Source organism: Hydra vulgaris, chromosome 11 (assembly GCF_038396675.1).
Source record: "Hydra vulgaris chromosome 11, alternate assembly HydraT2T_AEP".
Classification (NCBI taxonomy): domain Eukaryota; kingdom Metazoa; phylum Cnidaria; class Hydrozoa; order Anthoathecata; family Hydridae; genus Hydra; species Hydra vulgaris.
Window position 1 is genome coordinate 29,686,693 of NC_088930.1, and position 15,876 is coordinate 29,702,568.

The window sequence follows — 15,876 nt, forward strand, 5'->3', positions numbered from 1 at the left end:
TAAAAAAAAGCCATAAATGATTACATAAAAACGTAAATATAATATTAGCAAATATTATTTAGTTCCATTTTTTTGGATAATTTTTTAAAACAGAGGTCTCCAACTGTTTGTAGAAATTTTAATACCATTGTCATGATAATGTGTCTCAACCGTGGTTGAGTATAGGAGCGTGTTTTATTTTTTGGAATGTTGATGGGTAGTTAATTTCAAGCGATTCTCTAACTTTACGTTCATCGTACTTTGATTTGATTGCTAGAGTTTTCGGATTTGACCAATCAAACATACCAGTACATTCTCTACCATGTTCGATTGCACCAGATGCATCCCATTTATGTTTTAAATAGTTTTTTGATGTTCAATGCGTCTTGTTAAAATTTTCATTTTTGTTTCGCCAATGTATATACTGCCACAAGAGCATGTGAGTTTATAGACACCGGGATTGTTATTGGGAATCAACTGAGACTTGTTGTTGCATAAGATGTTTTTTAACGTAGGTGGTGTAGTAAAAATTATTCTGGCGCTGTAAGGTTTAAGTTCTTTTCTAAGTTTTTAACCTAATCTTGGGAGCCGTGTAAGTTTAACTGTATATTTACATGTTTCTGTTTTATTATACTTTATTTTAGGAAGGTTGTTTCTTTTCTGAATATAGTTCTTAGCAGTTGTTTCAAGCTTTAATCTATCGTGTTAATTTTCTGTAAACATGTTCACTAAAAACTGTATTTCATCATTAAGATACATTTTGCAACAAATTTTCATGACACGAGATACAAAACCTTTAAAAACACCCATAACTATTTTTGGATTAACGTTTGATTTAGGTTATATTTGTATATTAGTAATAGGTGACTTTCGATGGATTTTGAAGTTATAGTATGAGTTATTAGTGTTGGTTACAGTTATATGCAAGAAGTTTAGTTCCTTTTTATTGTTTTCTTTTTCTAAAGTATATTTTATTGCTGGATCTTATTTGTTTAGTAACTCCAGAAACCTATCATGATTTTGTATTGAGTCGAATCTTGCATGACTGTTATCTACATACCTTCTGTAAGTCTTTGGCAAAAAATGAACAACCTCAGCAATAATAAGATCTTTTGTTTCCAAACGCTTCGGCAACTACGACCATTAAGGACAGGCTATAGGTCATTTGAGGTTTTGAGGTATAGATTTTGTTGAAGTTGATTCCCAATAATAATCCCGGTGTCTATAAACTCACGTGCTCTTGTGGCAGTATATACATTGGCGAAACAAAAATGAAAATTTTAACAAGACGCATTGAACATCAAAAAAACTATTTAAAACATAAATGGGATGCATCTGGTGCAATCGAACATGGTAGAGAATGTACTGGTATGTTTGATTGGTCAAATCCGAAAACTCTAGCAATCAAATCAAAGTACGATGAACGTAAAGTTAGAGAATCGCTTGAAATTAACTACCCATCAACATACCAAAAAATAAAACACGCTCCTATACTCAACCACGGTTGAGACACATTATCATGACAATGGTATTAAAATTTCTACAAACAGTTGGAGACCTCTGTTTTAAAAAATTATCCAAAAAAATGGAACTAAATAATATTTGCTAATATTATATTTACGTTTTTATGTAATCATTTATGGCTTCTTTTTAATGTCTTCTTTGACGTTTTTATGTAATATTTGTAACGGTTTTTTGTATAATATATTTTACGTCTGATGACGATCTGTGCTAAAACAGGTCGAAATATTACGAAGAAAAAATTTAGTTTGTACGCAGTTGTTTTATGCTTTATACTTTATATATATGTATATATATATATATATATATATATATATATATATATATATATATATATATATATATATATATATATATATATATATATATATATATATATATATATATATATATATATATATATATATATATATATATGTATATATATATATATATATATATATATATGTATATATATATATATATATATATGTATATATATATATATATATATATATATATATATATATATATATATATATATATATATATATATATATATATATATATATATATAAATATATATATATATATCCCTTGCGAGTCAGGCTATTTGTCAGTCGATGTAGCAGCACTCCCTTGCGAGTCAGGCTATTTGTCAGTCGATGTAGCAGCACTCCCTTGCGAGTCAGGCTATAAGATAGTCGATGTAGCAACACTCCGCGCATGATTTACAGTAAAAAAAATAAAAATAAAAACATTTTATTAAAAAAAATAAAAATAAAAACATTTTATTAAAAAAAATAAAAATAAAAACATTGTTTATATTGTTAAAAACATTCAAAATGTTTTAAAAACATTCTGGTCAATTAAATTTGCGTTTTTGTGGTTTTTTTATATAACAATTAATTTGTAATTAAATTAATGGTTTTGACTTTCGTCCAACACGAAAATGTTGGACGAAAGTCAAAAGTAATTAAAAGTGTTGGCGTAAGAATCACTTTTTTCCTTCCGCTTTTCTCAAAGCCAACAAACTATAGATCTATATATATATATATATATATATATATATAGTTCTATAGTTTGGTGGCTGTAGGAAGAGCGGAAGGAAAAAAGTGATTCTTACGCCAACACATACGTCACTTTTAATTACTTTTGACTTTCGTCCAACATTTCCGTGTTGGACGAAAGTAAAAACCATTAATTTAATTACAAATTAATCGTTTTTTAAAAAAACCACAAAAACGCAAATTTAATTGACCAGAATGTTTTTAAAAACATTCTGAATGTTTTTATAACATTTTGAATGTTTTTAACAATATAAACAATGTTTTTATTTTTATTTTTTTTAATAAAATGTTTTTATTTTTATTTTTTTTAATAAAATGTTTTTATTTTTATTTTTTTTACTGTAAATCATGCGCGGAGTGTTGCTACATCGACTATCTTATAGCCTGACTCGCAAGGGAGTGCTGCTACATCGACTGACAAATAGCCTGACTCGCAAGGGATTGCTGCTACATCGACTGACAAATAGCCTGACTCGCAAGGGAGTGCTGCTACATCGACTGACAAATAGCCTGACCCGCAAGGGAGTGCTGCTACATCGACTGAGGGTTTGGTTGGGGCAGGCAGTCTATCATTATTAAAAAAAAAAATTCCGGTCTTGCATTTTAATTTTTACTTTTTGTCAACAAAATATCGAAAAAACTTTCGGACGACATCTAAGGGTTCTATATATATATATATATATATATATATATATATATATATATATATATATATATATATATATATATATATATATATATATATATATATATATATATATATATATATATATATATATATATATATATTGTAACTTAAGAACAGAATATGTACTTAAGTTACAATATTGTAAATAAAGCAAAATATTGCGCTTCTAAACAAAAAGTTCCATAACAAAACTACCGTTAGCCGAATCTGACATTTTAAAATTGGTCGCAGTTTAATTAAGCAATCAAAGCAATCAAAAAATTAGGTGCCTGCTACATAATATTTTTTAATGAAATTTGACATGCACTTAGAAAATATGTTTTTGCACCGGGCCCAATAGATTTAAAAAAGTTATCAACATTCCTATTATATGAATTATACATCTGATCAACAACGAAGTTTTTAAGAACCGTAAATTCAACATCAGCGGTGGTAACTACAAAAAAGAACACCACACAAATAATGTTTAACTATTCTACTTTTCAAAAAAAAAATATGTTAATATGAAATTCTACAAAATAACACAAGAAAATACACTCTTACAACACATACTCCAAGCACGCTTCACTAAACACGGTCGTTTAGACTTTAGAAATAAGTGGAAAGTTATTATACGCAAGCGCAGTAGAGTTAAAAATAATTCAGAATTTTAATAATGGCTACGGATGCAACGTTTTTAAAAACTTATCATTGACAACGAGTAACTTGTTTAATTTTAGATAATTAAATAGACTTTTAACTATTTTTTTAAATGAAATTATTGTGAAAATAACTTGCAGCTGTACTAAGAAATGTTTTAAATAAAATACAAGACAACTGAATGTGAATAAAATCTACTTTCAGCTAAAGCTACTTTTACTGTTTTTGTTTATAATCTTTAAACCTTTTTTAAAAAAATTTTGAGCGTAGAAATTTTAAAATTTTTATTTATCCAGCAAGATGAACCTTTTATCCTTTTTGCATTTTTTGCTTATATGAGGATTCAATTTTTTTTGCAGGGTTAAAATAAAATCTTAATCGTTAACTTTTTGTAACCTTTTGCTACGGTACTCCTTTCCGATTTATGTATATATATATATATATATATATATATATATATATATATATATATATATATATATATATATATATATATATATATATATATATATATATATATAATATATATATATATATATATATATATATTTATATATATATATATATATAAATAAAGAGAAATAGATCTCGAAAAGAGAATAAATAAATAGGAATTGGTTGATAAATATGGATGAATTACAAGGATTTGTAAAAACTAAATTTGTTTATAATTATATATATATATACAATTTTTTATATAGTCTAATGTTAAATAAAATGGAACTTCACAACAAAAATATTAAACTCATTTGCAGAGTTTGTGGACAGTTACTTGGTAAAAAGCATTATTTTATAGGAGAAATTCTTAAAGTAAAATTAGAGAAGCTGTTTCATGTTGAAATGACAGATTTGGAAATTGTCCATCCTCCAAAAATGTGTAAAAAATATTATTGTACAATGAACAATGTGCTTTCAAGAAAAACATCAACTGCCCTTGGTCTCTGTACTAAGTGGAAACCACACTGTGATGACTGTTTTACTTGCCAATCAGTAAAAAAGCTTAGAAAAGGTTTAGTAGTTTCTAAACAACAATCTAGAAATGAAGCAAGATGTAGTGACCGCCAAAAAAATGATTCAAAGATGTTTACATTTGCAATGTTCACTACCATAAAAGAAGCAATAACCATAATACAAGATGAAGACATACATATATCAGAGCTAAATAATGAGTTAAATCCACATTTGCAACATTGCTTATGTAATATATGCGGTAAAATTCCAAAGCAACCTTTAACTTTAAAAAAATGCAAGCATCTTTTCTGCTTTTTTTGTATTGTAGAAAATATTAAGTTCAAGCCAATTAGTAAAGCAATATGTCCTCAATGCCAAGAATATTTATTATATGAAGATTCATTAGCAAGTAACAAAACAAATTCTCTCATTAAAATGTTGACTGTTGCATGTATTTCAACACAAAATAAAAGATCAAAATATAATTCAAATAAAAATAAAAATATCTTTCATGCATAAAATACATTTTTCATTCCTTCAATCTTTATGTAAAAAATATTCTAAATATATTCATATTGATTTTAACAGTTTTAAGCTAAAAAACATTAAAAAATAAAAAAACTTAAACACGAAATACAAAAAATATATATATCGAGTTCCAAGAAAAAGTCTTTCTGCTTTAGTTTATTTTTCCCTTCTTTACAACAGGTTAGTTTCCTTTTCAAGACCCAAATATGGTTGGAATACTAAAAAAATATATACTATAATATTTGTTTGTTTAAATCAATTTTTATCATAATTTATTAATTTTGAATCAATATGTACAAAACCAGACTGATGATTCAATAGATAGAATCAAAATTATAGCATTCAACTGATAAAATCAAAAACATAACCAATAGTATTGCTTTGAAGCAGGCAATACAGTTGATTTATTTGAAGTTATTGACTAAATCGAAAGCCTGGAATAATAACATTCCAAATTTTGATCATAAATAAGAGTGCATAATAATATAATATATGTATGTGTATGTATATATATATATATATATATATATATATACATATATATATATATATATATATATATATATATATATATATATATATATATATATATATATATATATTAGGGCCTTGCGAATCGATTCGATTCGAGAATCAAGTGTTTCTTCGATTGAGTCAAAAAAAAAGATTCAAGTTTTTTCGAATCATATTTTATTTTGCGAATGTTGCTATTTTTTTAGATTTCTAAAGCTAAAATGTAATTGAAATGGGTTTTTACCCCAGGTGGAGTAAGAGTAAATGAAAATAGTTCTAATATCACTTTTAAACAAAGGCCAAAAATATAATCCGGGCAAGAAGAATTTAATCAAAGAAATATTTTTATTTTTTTGCAAAAAAAAAATGCTTAAATTTGGTTTACCACGAATTGCTGATTCGATTCGCAAATCAAGACCTGCTTTGAGAGTCAATTCGAAACAAAAAATGTCGATTTGCAGGGCCCTAATATATATATATATATATGTGTGTGTGCGTGTGTGTGTGTGTGCAAATTATGTTATTGTATTTTACAAATAGAGTGTTCAATGTTCTTAAAGAACAGAGCAATATTAAATGCCCTGCTAAATAATAACATTTCCAAAAAATGTATGCTATGTTTGCAAGAAAAATTTGAAATAATTACTCATTTAAATCAGGAAAATTTATTAACTTAAAAATTTGAATTAATTTCTAAATGTAAACACAAAAATAAATACCTCTTAAAAAATTAGAAAATCAAATGACCAAATTAAATTATCCCCATTCCAAAGAAATTTATTTAATAATTACTTTCTGTAACTTCCCGTTAACCAAAAAAATATAGTAATTTAAAAAAAAATTATTTTTATTTTTAGTTATAATAATTTATAACTTCCTGTAAAATAATTTTTTCTATAAATTGAATTTTTTTAAAATTTAGTAACTCTTCCTGATGATCCAGCAATGGTGAAACTTAAAGTTGAAGAAAAAAGTTATATAAGTGTTTTTTACTAATTTACACACACACACACACACACACACACACACACACACACACACACACACACACACACACACACACACACACACACACACACACACATATATATACATATATATATATATATATATTATGTTACTAACAAATAAAAATATTATGTTACTAACATATAACAATATTATGCTCTCTTCTTTAAGAATATTGAGCACTATACATATGTATATATATATATATATATATATATATATATATATATATATATATATATATATATATATATATATATATATATATATATATATATATATATATATATATATATATATATATAATATATATATATATATATATATATATATATATATATATATATATATATATATATATATATATATATATATATATATATATATATATATATATATATATATATATATATATATATATATATATATATATATATATATATATATATATATATATATATATATATATATATATATATATATAGCCACATCGGAAAAGAGCACCATAGCAACAGGTTACAAAAGTTTAATGATTAAGATTTTCTTTTAACCCTGCAAAAAAAATTGAATCCTCATATAAGCAAAAAATACCAAAAAGATAAAAGGTTCATCTTGCTAAATAAATTTAAATTAAAAAATTTCTACGCTCAAAAATATTTTAAAAAAGGTTTAAAAATTGTAAACAAAAACACTAAAGTTGCTTTAGCTGAAAGTAGATATTATTCACAATCAGAGGTCTTGCATTTTATTTGAAAAATTTCTTCGTACAGCTACAAATTATTTTCAAAATAATTTCATGAAAAAACTAGTTAAAAACCTATTTAATTATCTAAAATTGAACAAGCTACTCGTTGTCAATGATTAGTTTTTATAACGCTGTTACCGTAGCCATTTTTAAAAATTCTTCAATATATGTAATTCCACTGCGCATGCGTATAATAACTTTCCTCCTGCAAACGACCGTGTAAAGTGGTCGAAGTTTTTGATTACAAGATCGGTACCGTAAATCGAAAGATACGCGCGTAGCGATATAATGAAATCTAATTTCATAATATTTCTTAAAATTTTCCGGAAAACAAGTTTAAAAAAATTCATTTTAAGTACTTTTCTATGATATTTTACAACTCTCAATTAAGAACAAATCATAACTTCATAAAAGATTTGGGTACCAGATATGTTAGCTACACTTATTAATAATATAAATAATAATAACAGTAAATTATTTTGAAGTGCTGAGCACTAAAACGAATTTTTTAAATTAAGCTTTACCGAGTTAAAATGAACTATAAATGATCTGCTGAGATTATTTATTTAAGATATTTTAAGCTTACTAAAATGACTTTTTTATTTTTAAAATAAAAGTTCAATCTTCTGTCTATGAGGATTTTTATGAAAGCACTAAAAGATGATTACTTTCTTTAAAGTAACTTTGTAACCAATAAAATTATCATTCGATAGTTTTAAACACACACACACACACACACACACACACACACACACACACACACACACACACACACACACACACACACACACACACACACACACAACACATTCAAGAGCCTAATAAAAAGTCAACTTCACAAACTTAGTCTGACATTTGCGTGTTTTATATTGTTATTACTAAAAATATTACTTTAAAAAACCAGAGAAAGTTTTCAATAAGGTTTAAAAAAATTACTTTATGCTATAAAAACATCAATGTTTTTTTATTTTTTATTTTATTAGCTTGAGCATTTAAATACAAAATATTGCATTCTTATTGTTAAAATAGGCCTGGCTAGATGCATCCAAGTGGTTTTTGGGGTGCGTTAGTTTTTCCGGTGCATATACCTGTAGTGCATTATTCCACATTTTTGGACATCAAATCTTAAAAGTCAGTCTTCTGCCCATTTAAATGCTACAACTAAATTAGTTTAAGTATGTAGACTTGAGGTGCTTTTCCTATGAGATATCCTTGGATAGAATTTTGGTATCAATATATGCAAATAATTTGCATATATTGACTAACTTGTATAAAATAAACATCAAGAGTTCAAAAACAGTTGTGGGGTTGTCAATAACTTGTTTTTGTAAAGATATGTTTAATTTTTTTCTCTTATTATAGGTTCTAATAATTTGCAGGAAATAGATATTAAGGAGATAGGGCGATAGTTGCTTGCAATAGTTTTGTCACTTTTTTTATAGATTGGTGTCATGTTTGCAGACAAAGTTTGTCAGCTCCAGGTGATTTATTTTCTTTCAGTCATTTAAGTTTTGATAGAACTAACTCTGGTTCATGTCTTCAAATTTAGTTATATCATTTAATTCAAGATTCAAAGGCGGAAGATCTCCTTTTTCAATAAAGTAAAGACATCCTGAAAATGTTTATTGAGATGATTTACAATTTCTATTGGATCATGGGATAAATCACCATGAGACATTCTCATTGCTTTTATTGAACCCTTGATTGATTTTGCACTGTTTTAATGCTTAAATAGCAGTTTTGGATTATGTTTAGAGTTATATGCTTGTTACTTTTCAAATAAAAGTTGAGCATTATATATTTCTGTTGTAACTAAATTACATAGCAGCTTATATTCTTAAGTCAGATTAACATCCTTCCATTTATGAGCACAATTTCTGTATCTTAAATTTTTTTTTCCTCTTTGCTTGCTATCATTGTTATAATTGTTATAATCATTGTTATAATTGTTATAATTGCTTGATATCATTGTTATAATTGCTTGATATCATTGTTAATCCAAGGGACTATTGAACTTTTAGTAAGTGAAGTGTCTATAGTTAGAATAAATAAGTTAAATGCCTCAGTTGTATAGTGTACATGTCCTTTACAGACTTTGTTTCATATAACTTCATCTAATCAATATCAGACATATAATCAGAAATTTTACTAAATTCAGCTTTGCTATATAGAAACTTGTAATTACTATGAGCTAATCTGCTGACATGTTTATATATGTTAACCTTCTTTGTTGATGTTTTTGTTTTTTGAAAAAACTACAAACCATGTGTTTTATTTTTTCAATAGAAATTAAAACATTTATAATGTTTTTTCTTTTTATTAAATTGACTGACAAATAGGTAGAACATGCAAAGAGTACTGCTATAACTTCTGACAGATTTAAAAATTGCATTCTGGAAACCATACTTCTAAACCAAATTAGTGTGTTATTAAGAGCATTATATATATATATATATATATATATATATATATATATATATATATATATATATATATATATATATATATATATATATATATATATATATATATATATTTGTGTGTGTGTGTGTTTATGCATATGTTTAGATATATATTTAAAAATTAGTATGAATATTAAAAAAGTTTTAATAAGTGATAAACTGGATGTTAGTTGCCAAAACTTACTTGAAGCTAATGGAATTGAAGTGGATTACAAACCTGGAATCAATAATGAACAGCTAAAAGAAACAATTGCAGTATGTTATATTTAATATTATAAGGTATGCATGTTTATATATGCATATAAATTTATCACATTCATGAAGTATTTAAATAAAAATTTTTTTTTGAAAAAGGAAGTATTTGAATTTTATCTAATTTTATAGGATTATGATGCTTTAATTGTTCGATCAGCTACAAAAGTAACAGCTGATGTTTTTCAGTTTACCACAAAGTTGAAATTAGTTGGACGAGCTGGAACTGGCGTTGATAATATCGACATTTCAAGTGCCTCAACTCATGGTGTGTTAGTCATGAAGTACGAATATTCTTGTTGTTTGCTAATTTTTTAATTTTTTTTAAATAACTTGATTGAATTGTTAATAAAACACTGTTGAAAACAATGTTGAAAAGATAAAGAAAAAATAACAATGATAAAAATAAAAAATAACAATAATAAAAAATCCACAAATTTATATTTTATATTATTTATTGTTCAGAATTTTATTTGAATTCTTTTAAAAATATGTTGTTGTTTTTTACGTGCAGCACACCTGATGGCAATACTTTAAGTGCAGCGGAATTGACTTGTACTCTTATTTCTTCACTTGCAAGGTATTTATTTTTTGATATTATAAGTAAGTTTCAATATTAATGTATTTTATTGAATAATGTATAACAAGGCTCCAAATATCTGATAGAAACTGTCCAACAGTTTTATAGCAAAAACTTGACATTTTGCCCAACATCTTTATTTTATGTGCAAATTATTTTTAACCAGTGCTTTTACTTTTAGAAAAAAAAATGCCTGGAATCTCTTAGACATAATACATTTATAGGCTTAATACATTTATAGGCTTGCTTATATACAATTATACATGCTATTCTTATATTTATATACAATGCTTGCATTTACATACTTATATAAAATCTTAATTTCTGTAATGTTGGTATGACTTAAACATTACCTACTCTACCAATAGATATTTTCCATTTGTGAGTTTTTTCATAAAAAAGAATAGACATACCTGGAGCATTTTAGAAAGTTCTTGGTATGTCAAAAGAAATGATTCTGAAATTACATATAAATTTTATTATGTTAAAAGTTATTAAAAAATTGAAATCATTAGATTTAGCAAATTTTATAGATTTTTACAACTTTTGTTAGACAAAAAGAAACTTTTGATTTATTATTGGTGGTAGAATAATAATAAAAAATTTATTATACTAAACAAATTTGGTGTATGTATATATTTCTATAAGCATGTAAATGCAAGCATTGCATATAAATATAAGCATAGCATGTATAATTGTATATAAGCAAGCCTATAAATGTATTATGTAAGCATAGTATGTTTTTTAATAAGGGTTCTTTGTTAATTCTGTTTGGCTTTTATTATCTTTAGCGAATTATTTGTATTCTATAATCTGATACTTGTTTAGTTTACCCAATTATAAAACCAGTTGACATCTGTTTTTATCTGTTTTTAATTCATTTTCTTATGTTACGTTAGATATTATTAATATCCTTATAATAAAGTAAACAAATGTTCGATACTTTGAGCCCTGAAACAGTACAAGTTTTTAAATTATAAAAAAGATTTTAATTAAACTATATTTATAGAAATATTGGTCAAGGGTATTTATCTTTGTTGCAAGAAAAATGGGAAGGTTCTAAAGTAAGACTCTTCTCCTTAATTATACTTTTATATTATAAAATTAACTATATAAAATAACTAATATTGTTTTAATTATCTAATAATTAATAATAATATAATAAACTAATATAATTAGCTAATAATATTCTAATTTTTTTTATTAATTATGGTTAATTATAATGAATTACAAAATACATTTGAATATATTTTGTTATTCATTATAATTAACCATATTATATATATTAACCATATATATATATATATATATATATATATATATATATATATATATATATATATATATATATATATATATATATATATATATATATATATATATATATATTTATATATATATATATGTATATGTATATGTATATGTATATATATATATGTATATGTATATATATGTATATGTATATGTATATGTATATGTATATATATATATATATATATATATATATATATATATATATATATATTTATATATATATGTATATGTATATATATATATGTATATGTATATATATGTATATGTATATGTATATGTATATATATATATATATATATATATATATATATATATATATATATATATATATATATATACAGGTACCGAAAAAAGTTTAGAACTACTTAACAATTATGCGTAATTTCATTATTTTTTCAATGTATGAAACTAATATTGAACTTTGATGATAAATTATATATATATGACATGTTTTAATTAAAACCTAAAGGAATTTACACCGCATTCAATTGCATACACATTAAGCGATCAATAAACAAACACACACAAATTGAGTAATTTTATGTCAAAGGATATTTAACAATACCATCACATAAACTAATAAATCTATATACTGTAAGCAGGTTTGTCATTTTATTATATCGAATTACAATTTCATTTCAATATTCTAGTATTTTCCAATGGGTAAAAGTAAAGAAATACCAATTAAAGTTCGTTTCCAAATTATTGCTTTATATAAGCATACTTCCAAATCGCATAGGTAAATAGTGACAGTTATTGGAGTTTCCCATAGCTCTGTGACCAAGATTATTAGACTTTATAAAGAAACAGGGGAATTTACTTCAAGATCTCGAAGCGGTCGGCCGAAGGTTACTTCCTTGAGAACAGACTTACGAATACGACGAGAGGTATTAAAGTCCCCTTTTAAAAGCGCAAGAGAGATTAAGGAAAGGTTGACTCCAACATGTGATCGAGTTAGTAAAAGAACCATTCATAGTCGGTTACGAAATAAATTTAAAATGCCAGCAAGGAAACCAATTAAAAGCAGTTGTTAACAACAAAGATGCGAAAGGATAGAATTAGCTTTTGCAAGGAGCATATTCATTGGACAGTCGAAGATTGGATGAAAGTCATGTTTTCAGACAAGTCAACCTTTTTGCAACAAGATTGCCAACAACAATATGTCCGATGTGATCCTAATTCCTCAAAATATGATCCAAGATACACCATCAAGAGAGTCAAACATTCTCCAGGTGTCATGGTTTGGGCTTGCTTTGCATATAAGGGTGCAGGAAGTATAGAGTTCATTGAAAAGAACAAAAAAATGAACAGTGCCCGATATGTTGACATCTTGTCACAAAACGCAAAATGTTCTTTGAAAAAGCTTCACTGTTCAATATTTCAGCAAGATAATGCCACTTGTCACACCTCTAAAATATTAAAAGCTTGGTTTGTAGACAACAAAATTGAAGTTCTTCCTTGGCCTGGAAATAGTCCGGATCTTAATCCGATTGAAAATTTGTGGAAATACATCAAAGATAATCTTGATAGAACCAAATGTACATCTACAGAATCCTTGAAGGATGAAATCAGACGAGTTTGGTGTCTGGAAGCTAATAAAGATCAGTGTTCAAAGTTGGTTGAAAGTATGCCTAGAAGACTTCATCTGATGATTAAAAACAAAGGATATCCATGTAAATATTGATATAAATATTTACATTGCTTTGTTTAAATGTATTTATTAAAAAGTTTAAATGTTTAAAATGTATTTTTTTTTTAATTTGAATTCTATACATTTGTGTGTGTTTGTTTATTGATCGCTTAATGTGTATGCAATTGAATGTGGTGTAAATTCCTTTAGGTTTTTTATTAAAGCATGTCATATATATATATATATATATATATATATATATATATATATATATATATATATATATATATATATATATATATATATATATATATATATATATTATCATCAAAGTTCATTATTAGTTTCATACATTGAAAAAATAATGAAATTACGAACTTTTTTCGGTACCTGTATATATATATATATATTATTACTTTGTGGTCTTGCTTTACCTTTATGGACTGTAAAAACATATAAAATAACTTAAATAACTTTGTTTTAATATATTTTTTTTAAATTGCCATTGTTAAATTTCCCTAATGAAAAACCCACAGCAATAGTTGAAAAACATTTACTACACAATTTAGATGACACATTTGAGTTTGATATACTAGAAACTTTAATAGAACCTATCCATGCGCAATATGGCACAGTTAATACTTTGATATTTTTCAACTGTTGATGGAATCAGCCTCTCTGAGAGTTACCACAGAGTTAAAATTGTATTAAAATTATATTGATGTATATATCATTTATTAAAAAATAATTGCTGCACTCTACATGCATTTTAAAAAAAGTTTAACTTATGTTTTGTGCAAAGCCTTAAAATATGTTTATTTAAAATTTAATTTTGAGTAAAAAAAAATGTTTAGGGAGGAAAACCGATAAAAACAATTGCGATAAAAATGAGCTAATTTTTTTTTTTTGATAATAAATAAAATTTAAGTATTGAACAATATTTAGTATTGAGTTATATTTTTAAATAAATTTGACATTTAATTTGAAATATATAATTTAAGTGACATCTTTAATAGTATGTGTGATATAATATATGTATGTGTAATATAATATATGTATGTGTAATATAATAAACATTAAAACATCATATACTATTTCTTTTTCTATGTGATATTTTGGCTCATATAGCGAGAGCCATTATCAAACTAATAAAACCATTAAAAAGCCATTTATAAAAATTATAATAAACATAACATAATGATGTCATTGCAACCTCAGATAGTCAACATTTTTTAATTTTACAAAAAGTGGTTTCCAATGGGGAGTCATCACCAATTTTTCATGTGTAGTTGTTTGGAATAACAGAAAGCGTTTTAGGATTCTCCCAGTTTATTCTACCATTACAATGTTGTGAATGTTCTACTATTCCAGATGTATCCCAGTTTGCTTTTGTAACATTATTTTTATGTTCTTGAATTTGTGTAGAAATCTTTTCTCTTGTTTCACCATTATAACATGCACCACATGGGCAATCAAGTTGGATGACTATTTGGGGGCAGTTTAGATTTATTATGGCAAAGTATATAGATCAAGGGATTACCAAAATGGAAGACTGTTTTAACGCCAACTTTACAAAATTCTCTTCTAAGAACAAGGCCTAATTTTGGGACCCATGGCAAAATAACTAGATTTTTGGTATCAATTTTTTGAGAATAAGATGGATTTGTGAATATTTATAATTTTTATCAATATCTGAATATTGTTTTGAATATTTTTATTGTTATTGAATGTCCATTTTCAGTAAAATATCTTAATAAGAAAATTGATTTCATCTTGAATGTTATGTTTTGAACAAATTTTGTATGCTCTAGCTAAAAAACCTTTAAAAATACCAACTGAAATACTCAGTGAAATAGAAGATTTCAGTTTATAAGTACATTTGTAATTGCATCTTTACGGTGTATAGAAAACTTATATTTGTGAAGAGAGTGATTGGTTAAAATATAATTATCTAAAAAATCATTGTTGAATCCAAATACCAACAATGTTTATACTGAGACTCTAATACAGCTATTGG

General features: G+C 25.1%; 1 protein-coding gene across 1 annotated transcript in view; it reads left to right on the top strand.

Annotated features, from left to right (window-relative positions):
• The first annotated feature begins 10,172 nt into the window (after positions 1 to 10,172).
• Positions 10,173 to 15,876, top strand: part of LOC100200310 (D-3-phosphoglycerate dehydrogenase) — a 56,957-nt gene continuing 51,253 nt past the window's right edge. The window contains exons 1-4 of the mRNA XM_065810710.1: positions 10,173 to 10,338; positions 10,468 to 10,619; positions 10,850 to 10,915; positions 11,925 to 11,979. Coding sequence (XP_065666782.1) covers positions 10,210 to 10,338; positions 10,468 to 10,619; positions 10,850 to 10,915; positions 11,925 to 11,979 — 402 coding nt within the window. The 5' untranslated portion in view covers positions 10,173 to 10,209. The remainder of the gene's footprint in view (positions 10,339 to 10,467; positions 10,620 to 10,849; positions 10,916 to 11,924; positions 11,980 to 15,876) is intronic.